We start from the raw sequence: 15,966 nt of genomic DNA on the forward strand, positions 1-15,966 counted from the left end.
CAGTGTGACTCAGGCAAATTGTTTGACCTCATTGTGCCTCAGTTTCCCTGTCTGCAACAGAACCCACCTCAAGTTGCTGTGAGGATTAAATGAGATGATACCTGGAAAGCACACTGCAGTCATGCCTGGCAAATGGTGCGTGCTCAGCAGCTGTTAGCTGTCACCATTACTACAGCTCCTCTCTGGTGGTACATGGAGGCATCTGGGGTTCTTGACGTTTTGCATAACACATACATCAGACGACTAAATAAAAGAAGCGAGTGTTGATCCAGTTCAGAGAAAAAATGGCTGGCGTTGGTAGGACTAGGGAGAGGATACCAAGGTCAGTTCCACAGAAGGGATTTCTCTCTCCTCGTCCACAAGAAGTGGAAAGGGGGCATGTTTATGCCAAGTGCTTTACATATATGATGTCATCCATCCCATACTATAACCCTGCCACCGTTATCCTCATTTTACATATAAAGAAAGTGAGACTCAGAAAGGTAAGGTGGATTGCCCAAAGCTACCAAGCTACTAAGTGGTGGAACAGGGTGTCAAAGCCAGGTCTGGTCCCCAACCTAGTGTTCTCTCCACTGTCTCAGGGAAGAGCTAAGCAGAGCAAGGACGGGGGCCGCTGGGCCACATCCTGTCTTGGGGAGCCTGGGGAGCCCTTGCTCTGGTGCTTCTGGGTAGACAAGCCTACCTTCCTGGCTTGGAAAAGCCACGGCAGGAGGGCAGAGCAACTTCTGCGGTTGGACTTGGCTTCTGTACTCAGTGACCTCCTGGAAGCTCAGGCTGGGGAAGGGCGTGCTATCACTGCCAAACTCCTCAGCCTTGACCTGTCCACAGTCCACCTGCCCTCACCACATAAAGTACGGTCCTTGGTCACAAAGGCCAGGCGAGTGGGGGAATTCCTGGGACAATCTGCTCCACCCCTTCCTCCAGGGTCCAGGCGCAAGCCCTTGGCCCCCTCCCAACCCTGGGAAGCTGCCTGCCTTTATCTGTGCCTCCCAATAACTCCTCCCTGGTACCTTCCTTCCTTTCTGATTGTTGACTACAATGTCTTGTCTATATTTTTTAAAAAAGAAGTGGTGGGGGGGAGGAAGGAGAAAGAGTAAATTTCCAGGAATTGTTTTGCTGCTGGTCCTGTTGCTTTAATTATTTGCCCTCTCCTCCTATCCAGGTTGGCAAGGAGCCTGGGCTCCTGCCCCCTCCCTCTTTCCTTTCGTTCCAGTCTCTCCCTTTCCAGCTGCCTACCTCCTCCCTCCCAAGAAAAACAACCACATGAAAACTGCAGAGCTATCACTTATTTCTTCCTGAGGGAGCAGCTTTCCCTCTGTGCCTCTGCCAGAAGGAACCGCCATCACTTCCTCTTGCTGCAAATACACATTGGGTGATGGGGGTGAGGGGACTGGGCAGCAGATGGAGGTGAGGCTGCAGGGGGTGATGTCTCTGTGTGGGAGGGGAAAGGTTCTGGGTGGAAGATTCAGACTCAGGAGACTGAGCCACTAAAATGCAGTCTTGAGAGGAACGGAAATGACTGTGGGTCATGTGGAGAGAACAAAAGCCAGACCTGGGTCTTTTTGGAGGGCGCTTGGTCCAGTAGAGCCTCCATCAGCATGGCTCAAATGCAGGGGGAAGGAAGTGAAAATTCTCAGAAGGCTCTCTACTGATAGAAACTGAGACCCTAAAGAGAGAGCAGAACTGCCTGAAAAATCAAAGTGAACCACATTTGATGTCATCATAGTTCATCATGACAGATTTCTTGATCTAGGAGTGGTCTGATGTGTAAGTGGAGGTGTGATATAATAAAAGATATATATTTGGTCTTTGCCCTGGTTCCTTACACAGAGCTCCTAAAATCTTGGTAATTTCCTAGTAATCGCAGTGACAAGAGCATCTTACAGAGAACTCCCAAACCCCTTGGAATCTCTTGGGTGATAGGAATGTCTTCTCTTCCAGGGAGATGACTCTTCTTGGGCTCCTGATGACTTGGGGATGGGGCTGCTCACCAGCAAGACCAAGCCTTGATTAGAAGCTTGGAACTTTCAGCCTCACCCCCTACCCCATCCTCTGGGGAGAAGGGTGGGGCTAGAGATTAAAGCAATAATCGGTCATGTCTACGTGATAAAGTTTCCATAAAAATACCTACACTATGAGGTTCCAAGAGCTCCCAGGTTGGTGAACATATCCATGTGCCAGGAGGGTGGTGCTCCCCAACTCCACAGAGATAGTCCCTGTTTATCTGGCTGTTCATTTGTATCCTTTATAATGAAACAGTAAACGTAAGTAAGTATTTCCCTGAGTTTTATGAGCCATTCCAGCAAATTATTAAAACTGGAGGGGGAGTGGGTACCCCGAACTTTGTAGCCATGTTGGATAGACGTGTGTGTACCTAGGGGAACCCACTGCTTGCAACTGACATCTAAGCCCTTAAGCCTGTGGAGTCTGACACCAACTCCAGGTGCTTGGTGTCAGAATTAAATGATAGGACACCCAGCTGGTGTCTGGAGAGTCGGAAAATTGGTTGGTATGGCAGTGGTGAGGGGAACTCTACACATTTGGTGTCAGAAGTGTCGTGAGCAGAGAAACAGTTTTTCTATGGGAGACTTTAAGAAAACTGAAAAATACAAACTTGTGGTTGCCAAGGGGGCGGAGGGTGGGAAGTGATAGATGGGACTTCAAAATTGTAGAATAGATAAACAAGATTACACTGTGTAGCACAGGAAAATATACACAAGATCTTACGGTAGCTCACAGAGAAAAAAATGTGACAATGAATATACGTATGTTCACGTATAACTGAAAAATTGTGCTCTACACTGGAATTTGACACAACATTGTAAAATGAGTATAACTCAATAAAAAATGTTAAGAAAAAAAAAAAGAAAACTGAAAAATTAAAAACATCCCTTCCCATGGAGATGGTTGGTGGCGATGTTTGAACAACAATGTGAATATACTAAATGCCACTGAACTGTAAACTTTAAAATGGTTAATACTGCCATAGGAATTTCACCTTGATTAAATTTATATATATCGAACCCCCTCCAGACAACACACCCTCGATCCTACAGCCTACAAAACACAGGCCCAGCTCCAGGTGGCTCTGGTCTCTTCGCAGTGTGGCCTGTGTGACTGGCCCTCACGGAGGATAAGGAAGCTCCCCCTTCCTGCCCACAGGGCTACCTCAGGGATCAAATCAGTAACTGGGGTGAAAGTGCTCTGAGAAGCAGGAAGCTCTGCTGACACAAGACGTTCCCCAACAACACAAATCCAGGGGCTTCACGCCGTCCTCTTGGCTTGGAGGGAGACAGAAGTCTGGTGTCTGTCTGTCTGTCTCTCTCGGCCACACTTGGCCAGAGAAGCACGGAGCAGCGGGGGACATAATGCTGTCCTCCTCCCTCTCCGTGTCCAGGCTTCTCCCTGAAGCTCAACGCCCCTTTCCCACTCGACACCCAGCCTTCTCTCTCTCTCCAGATTCTCACCTCAGATCGCAGCTTAATGCTGGGGAATGGCCAGAGTGATTGCAAGTCTGACACATTTTCAGATTTACTTTAGCCCTCCCACCCATATCCAGTCCTGCTTTGGCAAGAATCAGGACCGACAGCGGAGAGCAGGACTCCCGGCTGATTTAGCAAGGGGAGACCACAAACATATGTAATGCATTTACCACAGGGCCGGCCCTGTGCTCAGCACGTCACCTCGCTGGCTCATTTAATTCTCACAACACCTGTTTTAGTAGATGTGCCTGTCATCCCATTTTGCAGAGGAGAGAACTGAGGCTTAAAGAGGTAAATTCACACAGCTAGTGAGGACTCTGGATTTTAATGCTTGCAGCCTGACTCCTCCCTGTCACTGGCATACTGGAACTTTGGCTGTGACTTCCCCTCTAACTGGATTGGGGGAAGGCAGGAAAAATCCTGACCCTCTCTCACAGAGCCTCAGCCAGTGATACTGCTTCCTGGATGAGAAGGACAGCCCTGAGCCCGCAGCAAAGCCAGCCCCGCAGCCACGGCCCTCCAGCCTCCTCACAGCTCCCCAGCACTCCAGACCTGCCAGCCTGTAGGACTGAAGTGCTCCCGACACGGAAACTCAGGTGAGTGTTGCCCCCTCTCAGGAAGAAGGGAGTGGGGCTCGGAGAAATTGGCTTCCTTGCATGATCACAGTTGTTCCCAGGGAGGAACTGGAGCCAGGGTGGGGGGATGTGTGTCCCCATACGTGGTCCAAATAGCAAGACAGAGCGAGAGCCCTAAGGAAGACCCACGTAAAAGGGCCAAGGGGTGATGTGCCGGGAGAGAAGCAGGGACTGAGCCCACCTGGACTGGAGGAGGGTGGGGCTGGCCGGGGCTGGGAAGAAAGCGGTCGGGCACAAACAGTTCTGGTCTCTCCTGCCACCAAGACCTCTTAACAACATATTTGCGCTCTTGGGTCAAAGCCTGTGGTCAGCTGTGCACTCTCCTTTCTTGCCTCCCCAGACCCAGAATCTTCACCCAGAGTCTCCTGGTCCCTGCGGCCCGCGACCTCGGGCACACGGGGCTGCCGCCGAGGTCTCTTTTCCCTCGCAGCCCTCCCCCGCCCCGCGAGGCGCCTGCCGGCCCGCATGTCGGCCGCGGGGCCCGGCCCCTCCCAGGGGCCCCCGGCGGGGCCGGCCAGCGAGCCGGGAGAGATCCACAACTGGACGGAGCTGCTCTACTTCTTCAACCACACGCTGCCCGAGTGCCACGTGGAGCTCAGCGAGAACACCAAGCGGGTGGCGCTCTTCGTGCTCTACCTGGCCGTGTTCGTGGTCGGGCTGGTGGAGAACCTGCTGGTGATCTGCGTGCACTGGCGCCGCGCGGGCCGCGCGGGGCTGCTGCGCCTCTACGTCCTCAACATGGCGGCCGCCGACCTGGGCACCGTGCTGTCCCTGCCCGTGTGGATGCTGGAGGTCACGCTGGACTACACCTGGCTCTGGGGCAGCTTCTCCTGCCGCTTCGCCCACTACTGCTACTTCGTCAGCATGTACAGCAGCGTCTTCTTCCTGGTGTGCCTCAGCGTCGACCGCTACGTCACGCTCACCGGCGCCTCGCCCTCCTGGCAGCGCCACCAGCACCGCGGGCGGCGGGCCGTGTGCGCGGCCGTCTGGGTCCTCTCGGCCCTCGTCCCGCTGCCCGAGGTGGTCCACATCCGGCTGGTGGACGGCTTTGAGCCCATGTGCCTCTTCGTGGCGCCTTTCGAAACGTACAGCACGTGGGCGCTGGTGGTGTCCCTGTCCACCACCATCCTGGGCTTCCTGCTGCCCTTCCCTCTCATTGCCGTCTTCAACGTGCTGACGGCCTGCCGCCTGCGGCGGGCGGGGCGGCCCGAGGGCCGGCGCCACTGCCTGCTGTTGTGTGCCTACATAGCCGTCTTCGCCATCTGCTGGCTGCCCTACCATGTGACCCTGCTGCTGATCACACTGCACGGGACCCACATCTCCCTCCACTGCTACCTGGCCCACCTGCTCTACTTCTTCTACGACATCATCGACTGCTTCTCCATGCTCCACTGCGTCGTCAACCCCATCCTTTACAACTTTCTCAGCCCGGGCTTCCAGGATCGGCTGCTGAAAGCTGTGGTCCATTACCTTCCCAAGGCCCAGGCCAGGGAGGGCAGACGTGCCTCCTCCTCCTCCTCCTCCTCCTCCTCCACCCAGCATTCCATCATCATCACCAAGGAAGGCATCCATCCCCCTGCAGCGGGCCCTCACCTCCACCCGAGCCTGAACTTCCAGGCACCAAATACCCCACCCACCTCCGCTCCTCAGTCTCTCATAGCCAGTTGAGGAGGATTCCAGTCTCCTCCACCAGCGAAGCAGAAAGCTGGAAGAGGAGGTGAGAGACTTTGGGGGAGCACGGGAGAGGGTCAGAGCACTCATGGCCGATTCTGGGTATATCTTAAAATACTGAGGTGGGGAGGTGGGGAGTTGGGGATGGGGAGAGGGGACAGGGAGGGATAGGGAGCAGGTCCTTGTGTTGTGATATTTGACCTGGTCCTGGTGTCTAAGGGAGACACGCAGGGGAAAGGGTGAAATAAAGATTAGAGACAGCCACGACTCTGGGTCTCTGAAAAAACCTGCCCTGCCAGCTGGGACTAGGAGGGGAGCTGAGGCTGAAGAGATGCTCAGCAGAAAGCAGACGCACTCATTTCAGAAATCACCCTGGCCGGAAAGAGTGCACTCTGCAGGAACCCCAGGCAGCTTTGCTTTCGTGTTCGTGCTTGTCGACCTCCCGGCACACCATGCAGGCTGTGGTGACAAGAGGCCAGAGGCCAAGGAACCAGGAGGCCTCAGGAGGCGTTTCCTAGCAGTGCATCCTCCCTGCGGTGATAGATGGAGGGGCGGGGCCGGCAGAGGTGGGTAAAGCCGAGGTCAGTGTCTGAGACAGGCACCCTGCAGCTGGGTCAGCACGAGGATTCTCCACCCTCACCACCACCATCCAGGAAGCGGCTCCATTTCCTTGCCGATGCTCTCCGCGACCCCCCTCCCACTAGAGCAGAGGAGCTGCCCCAGAGTCCACACTCCTCAGAGCCCACCTCCCCCCAGCTCTGAGTCTAGGACATTTCCAGACCTCTACCCCTCGTCCCTCCCTGTCTCTCCAGGTCAGAGGAAAACATCAAGGAACATCCATTCTGGGAGCAGACTTTGGGACAGGCAGCAGCAGGCACTGCCGGTGCTCCATCTGTCAGCCTTTGTCCTGTGCACAGGGTAGCGAAGGAGACATCTTCTAATCCTGTCACAGGACAGAGTTCTGGCATTCTTCTAAGTCAGTTCTCACCCACAGACTTCTTTCTTCCTGGACAAGTCTCATAATTTTCCTGTCCAACAACTCACTTCCATTAACACTTGTCCTACAGACAGGAAAGTAAGTCCTCTTGCTAACACGCAGGTCTTCTGCAAAAGGCTCATCTATCAGTTTGGGGAACTAGGACCATGTCTGTGAAGTGCTCTGACTCCAGTAAGGCCTGAGAGTAGGTCCCAGCCCACCTGTTCTGAGTCCTCGGTCTCTCCATCCTGCCTGTGGAGAGTGAAGGGCTGGTGGACACGGTCTCTGAGACCCTCTGTCCTGCTCAAGTGCTCAGTATGTCTGGAATGTTTAACTTGGATTAGCTGCTCGCTGACCTGGTGTGCGGTCTCCTCTGCTCTCAGAAATCTGAAACTGTTCACCAGATGCATTAAACATGTGCTCCAACACTATGTGCCCGTTTGTCGGGAGCACCGAGAAAAAATCCATGTCTACTGCTCACTGGGCCCAAACCTGAGAAAGGGTCTTAAGCTACAAACAGCTACTCAGTGGTATAGAGCTGAAGGCTGTTTCAATCAGGACAGTGATGTGGGGCTAGAGCAAGAACTTAACCTAACAATGCAGAAAATGTACTGGACTTTCCTCCCTTGTGTCCACATGAAAACCAAGCAAGTCAATGCCCACATCACTGCCTCCTCTGACTTGGGCTCCAGAAACTCCCTGAAGGAAACCCAGCGGCACATATCACACCCCAGGTTACCTCAGAGGCCATTTTCCCTACAACTTCTCTTCCCCCAGATTTCACTCTGGCAACCAGTGCCCTGGCAGCATGGGTACTTCCCGGGGCTGAGAGAACCAGCATGCTGAGCAAGGCCACCCTCAGCGTTTGCGGGGCACTGATGGGGGGCCAGGCCCAGGCAATGTGCTCTGAGACCAAATGGACCACGTCACGCCCTACCTTCTAGAGGTCTGTCTCCCTTCTGTGGGGGGACAGTTGTTATCAACCTCATGAAACCATGCCAGACCTCCGCCCCCTCTCCACTCTGATACACCATGTCACGGCGAAACAGATGGCACCAACCAGACAAATTTGTGGCCAAATCTCTGGTCCAACCAGACATCAGCAGAGCCCCACTGCTCTCTCTGAGCCAACAGAAGATTCCTCTCAGGGATGTTCCCTCTGAAAAGGTCGGGTCATTGAATTAATTTCCCACTGCCCCACTAAAAACAGGACAAATTAATGCCGGGGAATTCTAGCTACAGGAAAGGAAAATGTGCTACCTGAAAGAATTCTGGCATCTGCTGAGCAGAACACTCTACTGAAAGGGTGATGGCCCGGGTACTCTGAACTCTGAAGGGATGAGCATGATCACAGTAAATAGGAAAAGCACTCCCATTTCAAATTTCCTTTTTTTATTCTAAATAAAAACCACACTTTGTGCCGAACAATGGAATATAAAAGAATCAGATGTACAACGATTTTAGACATCTACTATTTGGGAAAAAAAGTTTACAAAATATACAAAACTTTACAGCAATAGATAGTAAACACTTAAATATTAGGAGGTCAGTACTTATTAATTTAATGGAAGGAGTTAGACGTCAACAACTCTTCTCGGATTCGTTAAGAGACTTGAGCTAGTAGAGGGGCAGGGAGGGTGGACTGGACGGGGGAAGGGTGTTAAAAGAAACATCCAAATCAAAAGTTTCCTTTTCGTCCTGATGTTAAGTTTATGATGAGCGATCACATTGAAACGAACGCTGTGTGCCCTGCTTCCTAATTCATCCAGTGCACGATTTCGGGAAAAGGATATGTGGGGACTCCCAGAGGGGCATATTTCTCCACATGGCCCACTTCCATGCCAACAAAATCAGTGTCCATCTACGAAGGAATTTAAATTCACTTCCAAAGTTGAGTAGTCTGGGGAACAGGAGGGCACAGCAGGCAGCCAGAAGAGGAAGAAAACATCAGCAGCAAAACCTGACTGGGGAGAAGGTATTAAAGACAAAGGCTGTCCAAGAGATAAAAGGGTGCTGACAGATCAGAGGAAAGTCGAAAAGAATTTTTACCCATTTCCTGGCCCCCACCCCCACCTCCTTTCTTCCCAACTAGCCATGAACTATAGACACTCCACGGGGTCTTAAAATTTAGGAACAAATACCAGGGTACAGCAGAGCTTGCCAGCGGGCACCGTGGCATCAGTGAGCCATCAGTGGGTCAGAGGAGTGCCAGGACACTGGCACTTCCTCTGGGCACAGCAGCCTCTGTCATTTAGTGTGCCATTAAAGTATCACCCTCTTCCCTTAGGGAAAAGTTGGGAATGGCCTCGTGCTTGCTTGCTTTAATGCTCTAGGTAATTTCTAAACAAAGGGCTCTGCAAATCATGCAGCTGGTCCTGAGTACAGAACAAGAAGAGGGGAGGAGAAGGAGCAGAGAAGACATTCAAAGGGCAGACAGAACCTCAGAACAGCACAGGAGACAGCGCTAACCTGGGCTCCAGGGCAGAGAGGGCAACAAAACCCAATGAGCAGAAGGCTGAAAAAACTTAAAACTCAAAATATGAATACCTTCTACCAGGTATCCTTGAATGCCCTTTGCCATAAGCCATAATATAGTGTTTCAAATAAAGCAGTGCAGAAAAGGGTGAGCTGGAGGCAGAGGCAGCAAACACGACTGCAAAAGGAGGGTTGAGGTGTGAATACAGGGGACGCACAGGGGAATGGGGTTTGGTCAATGAGCCTCATGAGCTACTGACCCTGCTACATGTCTGACTGCAACCAACCGGGCCACCCTGGTCAACCACTGGGCCTCAGGAGGATCAGGGGGTGCAGTTTTTTAGTGTTTTAGGGGCAAAGCTTCAAGGATTTGTTTTTTGGTTTACTGGCAAAAAGGGAAAACTTCACAGTTTCAGGTTAAGTACACAGACTACCCAGCATCCACGACGCCCTCTGTTAAGGAAAAGGGCTTCTCCAGCACACCGATCCAGTCTCGGCTCCGTGGTTGGGTTCCAGTAAGTGCCCCAAATCCTGCCATTCGAAACTTGGTCCTCACCAACAATCTGGGAGAAACTGCTCTGGCTGCAAACACTTAGCAGATACTTGCCTGTAGTCTTTTATACACTTTCTTTCTTAAACTTCTAATGGTCAGTGTGGGAAGAAGGAAGCAGGCAGTCAGGGATGGTAAGTCTCAGCACTGCTTTCCCAGCAAGAATGTCCCAAGGGAACACTTAACAAGTTGGCTTCAGATAGTGGAAGTGGCCACTTGCACAAGTCCCATCGTGCAAGGGTCACCTCACCAGAGTGCCTGCACTCCAACCTGGAGGCTTTATCAATCGAGGGCTGGGGAGAGAGGCAGCAGGTTCAACAAGGACAGAGCTTTGGTTTGCCTGTTTGTCCCAGCCAGCCTCCTAAGTTTAGGAAGGATGAGAAAATATGCAAAAAGGTCCTTTACGTGGCTTGATCCCCTCACCCATCCCCAATCTACTCAATCACAGGACGGAAGGGGGATGAAAGGCTTAGGGATTTAACAAACCTCAACTTTCTAGACCTTACGCCATTATCTAAAGGGTTCCCTGGGTTTATTCTGCAAGACTGCCTGGAGAGAAAGAAAAGAATTTGCTTGTTTAAAGGTGTGACCTGTTCTCCCCTAGTTCTAGCCACTGTTTCCCAAATCTCTGACCAGGACTGTCTCCTGGAATAGGGCTACCTACTGGGAGCAGCTCATTTTCCTGAAGTCTCTTATCCAAAAGAGATGCTGGGTAATATGTATATAAAACCAAAAATAAATAAATATTATGTTCAAAAAAGGCTTTGTGAGTCAATTAAAACCACTTGCTTGTGAAACAGCCCGGGTGCTGCTGAGTCCCACCTGGGCAGCGTCAGGGCTGAGGCCAGGGACTCCCAGAGCTCGCCTGAGCAGGTGAGGTAGTATGGGTTACTGAGGTGCTGCCTTGTGAGTATGCGAGATCCGAGGGCCCTCTCCCTCAAGCCTTCTTTGGGCAAGACCCCCTCAAAAGGCAACTAAGAATAGACCCAACCAGCACCCCTGGACTGGGCAAGACCCGTTGCCCAGCCACCCAGGGAGGGCTTGAAGCAGCTGTCAGCAACTAGTGCCCCCTGGTGGCGATGCGATGACAGATGAGGATAAATTCCAGCAGGACAAAGGTGAGCTGCCAAAGCTCTGGCCCAGTTAGCACAAAGTAAACAACAGGTTACCCGACTGGGGCAGACAGAACGCACATCCTGCTACACACCACTAGTTACTCGGGTCCCTTTAGTCCTGAAGGGCTCACAGTCCACCACTCCACCACTTCACGGGGTCTTCTCATCTACACTATAGGCCAAACACAATTCGAGGTGGGAGACTGGATGTAAATTAAGGCAAGGCTGCTGCTGTCAGACATCCCCACCTCTCCCCCAGGAAACTCACGGTTGATGGAGGTGGCCGGATGACAGATGACTACATCAAAGTGGCTCCCTGTCCTCTCTGCCCCACAGGGAAGGCCTGACGTCCTGGGCCATCGCTCCATAAAATCACGTTTCTTTGGAATTGAGGAGAAAAGAGAAACCTCCCTTCCTGTCCATCCAGACTGCCACTTCCGGCAGCACTGCAGGACACCTCTTCTGGCTGGCAAGGATTCATCCCAAAGCTTTCTGACCTAAATGGAAAGCTTTGTCCCCCCAGTTGGGATCTAGCTGCCAAGAGACCTCACTATCCAATCAGCAGATCAGAGCCATGGAACAAGCAGGTCCCTCCATCCCTGACACCTTTTCCCTGCTGAGGGCTGCGACTGGAGCCGGAGGTGAGCTGCTCTGCTGACTAGGCTTTCCTGAATGACCACACTCCCAAAATCCCTCTCATAGCTGGTTGTCCCGGTCGGAGGTCTGGCAGTAACACCCACCGTGAAGACCTCTCTCCACCTCTTCTATTCAGTGAGGCTGTTGGTTGGATTCTTAGCAGCATAAAACCTATCAGTAAACTAAAACTTAGGAGGCTGGGGAAGGGGATCTACTTGATACCAACTGCCTGACGAGATCCCAAAACCAGCCTCAAAAGAATCAAAAACACAGCCCTGCATGGGCAGGAACAGGTAAGGAGGTAAACATGATAGGGCCGTTGCTTCTCAAAAACAGTAACAGTGTTCATGTGCTATTTCTTCTTTTTTCTCCTTTAAACACAGGACAGAACAGGACTCCTAGCAAGGCAAAACCGTAACTTCGGCTCGGGAAGGACCAACAGCCATCAGAAAACTAACGTCCTGGCTGCTGCCTGGGAGCGCCCCCTGGCTCTGCGGGGACCCAGTCAGCTGTCCGGGTTCTTCTCGGCCTCTTTGGAATGGATAATGTACATGAAGGTCTGCTCGATGGTGAAGTCAGGCGGGAGGCTGCCTTTGTGCACGCCGACGTGCTTGCTCATGAGGTTAAGCGTGGAGCTGTAGTGGCCACAGACCGTGCAGCGATACATGAGGGCCCCCGAGTGCGTCTTCAGGTGGCACTTGATGGTCGAGCGGCCTCGGAAGAACTTGTGGCACACCTTACACTGGTACGGCTTCTCGCCCGTGTGGATCCGCCGGTGGTAGTTGAACTCACTTGTGTGGGCAAATCTTTTGCCACACACCTTGCAGCTATACTTGCTATTCCCGGGTTGGCCCTGCAGTGCCAACTCCTCACTCAGGAACTCTTCTGCTGGCAGCTTCCGCTTCTGGAGAGCTGGGTGCTGTAGCCCAAAACCAGGCCGTGCATCAAGGCCACTGTTGCATTTGTGCTGGCTCACGTGGTAGCGATAGGCAGCCTCCGACTTGAAGCTCTGGCTGCACAAGTGGCAGCGGAAGAGGGCGTCTTCCAGGCTTTGGTGCACAGCCATGTGCTTCTCCAGGAGATGCCAGTCCACAAAGCTGTTTGCACAGACGGAGCAGGAGAAGACCGAGATGCCGAGATGGGAGAGTGTGTGCCACATGAGGCTGCAGAGGTTGAGGTGGCGCTGGTCACAGATACTGCAGGCCTGGCCCTTCAGGTTCAGGTGGTCAAGGATGTGGCCCCGGACCACGTGGAAATCTCTGGCCAATGCCTTACCACAGGCAGCACATTTCAACTCTGCAGAGGCCGCTCCTGCAAACAGACCCAGCTTCCCAGGCAGAGGGTCGCTGGGGTGGACGATGATGTTGTTCTCAAATATCCCATCCCGTCGGTGGAGGGTCAGCTGCCACTGGGTAAAGAACTTAGTTTCACACATGTCGCAGGAGAAGAGGAAAATACCGATGTGGGACAGAACATGGGTCACCCGGGAGTTACGGTCCTGGAAGTGTGTCTCGCAGACCTTGCAGTTGCCGGTCAGCAGGTCCACGTGGTCCCGAGCATGCTGGCGGATGAGCTGAATGTTGGGCTCTAGAATTTTCTTGCACACTTGGCAGGGCATGGCCTTACTCTCTCGGTTGTCATTCTCTCCGAAAGTCAGCTCGTCCTCGCTGTCGTCACTCAATTCAATCACCTCCTCAGCTGTGCCTATCTCCTCGGTGGGGTCTTCAAACTGCAAGTCGTCGTCCCCCAGGTCCTCCAGCTGGAGCTCTTCCATCTGCCCAAAGCTGGGGTCTTTGGAGTGGTCGCTATTGCTCAGACAGGAGTTGGTCCCAGTGGTAATATCTATTGCATTGTCAGGGGTAAAGAAGCTGTTTTTACTGAAGTCTCCATTGCTCTGGACTTTGTATGGCTGGCAGGAGCTTGTGCTGGTTTGGATGCCCATGCTGACAGTGCCCAGGACTGGCTGGGTCACCATACTGGGGACAGACGTGAAAGGAGCAGGGGCATCGTGGTCTTCTGTCTTTGGCGGCAGTGGCTGCTGCGGCAGAGGCAGGCTATGGTTAGTGTCACTGGTAACGTTTCTCTCTTCCTCTTTATAGCTTCCTCCAGCATCACCAGGCAACACATAGTTTCTATCAGGAACAAAGTGCTCCCCACCACCCCGGAGTTCTCCAAGGGGATGGGTGGGTTCTGCTGAGCTACAACTCAGGGTACCAGAGTGGCTCTCAGTGGTGCTGGTCAGCGGCTTGGCCACGGCAGTGGTCTCCAGGTCAGGAAAAGTGGAGTGACAGGCCCGGAGGAGATCCTCCATACCCAGACGCTCAGCGACCTCGTAGATGACCCCAACGTTGATCAGGTCCGTGAAGAGCTCTGACGTGTAAACAAAGCTCAGAATCTTCTCAAAGTTGGCGGGGGTGATGAAGTCCACCACATAGGTCCTGGCAGCATCGAGCCCAGTGTTCAGGAAGAGGTTCTGGAAGTAGCCAGCCGCACAGGCTAGCACGGCTTTGTGGGCCGGGAAGGAGCGGCTCCCCACCACGATGGTGACATCGCACATGGTCTCCGAGAGCCGGCACTTGTTGAGTTCCTTCAGCAGGTTGTTGGGGTGGTTGGTGCTTTGCAGTTTGATCCTCATGCCCATCTTAGCAGCTCCTATGATGTTGCCTCCTTATCAGCACGGTTAATCTGTGGACAGCAAAAGGAAAAGGTGGATGGCCAAACACATCCCCGCAGGTGAGGAGATCCACAGGAGGAAATGCCACCAGTCTGCGTGTTTCCAAGCTCTGCGTGGGGAGCAGCAGTGAATGGACAAACACCTGCTCCATTCTGCTGGGGGCAAGGACAGCAAAAGTGACGGGACAGTGACCTCACTCCCTGCACATTCCCAGAGTAGTCACGACAAAATCCAAAAGTATTGGGGAAAAAACCGTCAGCTTGGTCTTTAAGAGTCAGTAAGAGAGTCTGTAGGCCTGGTTAGACAGAAGCTAGTGTCTTAAAGCCAAGCCAGAAGCATCCTCTCAGACAAAATCTTACACTTCTTAACCAGAGCAACTGGCTCAAATTTTTCTCAGTAATTTCCTAATTTCCTCCTGAATACACGCTTTCCTATCTCATTGCATATATTCTCTTCCCTTATGATGCCAAATGCCACACACACACTAGAACACAATTATCAAAGCGCCACTGGCTGCTGGGGAAAGGGAAAGGGTGCTCTGTCCTTTAGCTTCCTACCATTGCTATGTTCTTTCAGTCCCTAAATAAGTCTCTTCCTCATTCTTGAGTCCCCATCTCTCTCTACCCATGCTACCTGCCTGCCCTCTTGTCTCCCCATAGCCCAGAGCTATTTAGAGACTGCTCTATCACATTCTCTGTGTGCTGTGAATGAAGTAAAAACACTCAGAACCCAAAGAAGTAAAGCAAAGCAGAACACAACTGTGGTATTTAATATGACAAATACGCTTCCCTTCTTTTTCCCACCCTTTTCAGGAATTACGCTTATTTGACCAGAACTAAGAGATTTACTTGATCTTGATTACACAGGTAACTCCTACAGGCTTGCTCAGTTCCACTTTTTCCCCCTTTTCGAGTCCTGCACGACGAAGGGGGACAAGCTAGCTGGCTTCTCCTTCAGTCTCACGACTCGCCCTGTGCAACACAGCCTCTTTCTGCACCTTATCACGTTCGATTAACTCCCAACTTTCTCTGGGGCCCAGGAAGCTTCTGGGCATTGTTGGGTACCAGCCAAGCATCTCCCGGGCCCTGGTGGTCACACATCAACGGTCAGCAGGTCGGGGCGCCGGGAAGCCTGGGCGGGGAGCGGTAGGGGACGGATTCGGAACTTCCGAGAAGGCACCCCAACAACCCCGTGGCGCCGCAGTCTCCCCTCTGGAGGGTCGAATCCGGGAGGAAGGGAGTTCAGTGGGGCTGGGGCACTCCATCTGGGGAGCACCAAGTACCTCGGTGCCTCCCAAACAGCGGGGCGACCTCGGGCGGCGGGTGGGGGGCGACGCGGCGGGGCGCGGGGTCGGACAGGGGGCGAAGGGATCGGCGGCGGGGCCGGCCGGGGGCGGCGCGCGGCGGGAGAGGACGGGTCCGGGCGAGGGGAGCGGGCAGGGTGGAGCCCAGCGAGGGCGAGAGAAAGGCCGGGACGGGGGTCCGGCCTCGGCCAGGGCAGCCCTCGGCCCGGCCGCGCTTACCCGGCTCCGCGGGGCCCGAGCACCATCGCCGCCGCCGCCTCACACAAAGGCCCCGGCCCGCCGTGCCCGGCCCGACGAGGAGGCGGCGCCGCCAGCCGCGGCCAGACTCTCCATCCGCCGCGCTGCTCGCCGCGCCGGCCCGGGCCGCTCCCGCCGCCCGGCCCGCAGCGCCCCCCGCCGTCCCGGAGGAGGCAGCGCCCCCCGCCGCTCGGGCGCAGCGCCCCCAGCCG

General features: G+C 53.6%; 2 protein-coding genes across 2 annotated transcripts; one reads left to right on the forward strand and one right to left on the reverse strand.

The window, feature by feature from the left end:
- The first annotated feature begins 3,942 nt into the window (after positions 1 to 3,942).
- ACKR5 (atypical chemokine receptor 5) lies at positions 3,943 to 6,240 on the forward strand. The gene is made up of 2 exons (XM_010946275.3): positions 3,943 to 4,078; positions 4,458 to 6,240. Exon 2 carries the CDS (start codon positions 4,583 to 4,585, stop codon positions 5,783 to 5,785), a length of 1,203 nt encoding a protein of 400 aa, XP_010944577.3. The 5' UTR covers positions 3,943 to 4,078; positions 4,458 to 4,582; the 3' UTR covers positions 5,786 to 6,240.
- A 1,899-nt stretch (positions 6,241 to 8,139) lies between these two features.
- On the reverse strand, positions 8,140 to 15,897 carry ZBTB39 (zinc finger and BTB domain containing 39). The gene is made up of 2 exons (XM_074374570.1): positions 15,737 to 15,897; positions 8,140 to 14,225 (listed from the first exon to the last, which is right to left on the reverse strand). Exon 2 carries the CDS (start codon positions 14,179 to 14,181, stop codon positions 12,046 to 12,048), a length of 2,136 nt encoding a protein of 711 aa, XP_074230671.1. The 5' UTR covers positions 14,182 to 14,225; positions 15,737 to 15,897; the 3' UTR covers positions 8,140 to 12,045.
- Positions 15,898 to 15,966: the final 69 nt, after the last annotated feature.

This window comes from Camelus bactrianus, chromosome 12 (assembly GCF_048773025.1).
Source record: "Camelus bactrianus isolate YW-2024 breed Bactrian camel chromosome 12, ASM4877302v1, whole genome shotgun sequence".
NCBI lineage: Eukaryota > Metazoa > Chordata > Mammalia > Artiodactyla > Camelidae > Camelus > Camelus bactrianus.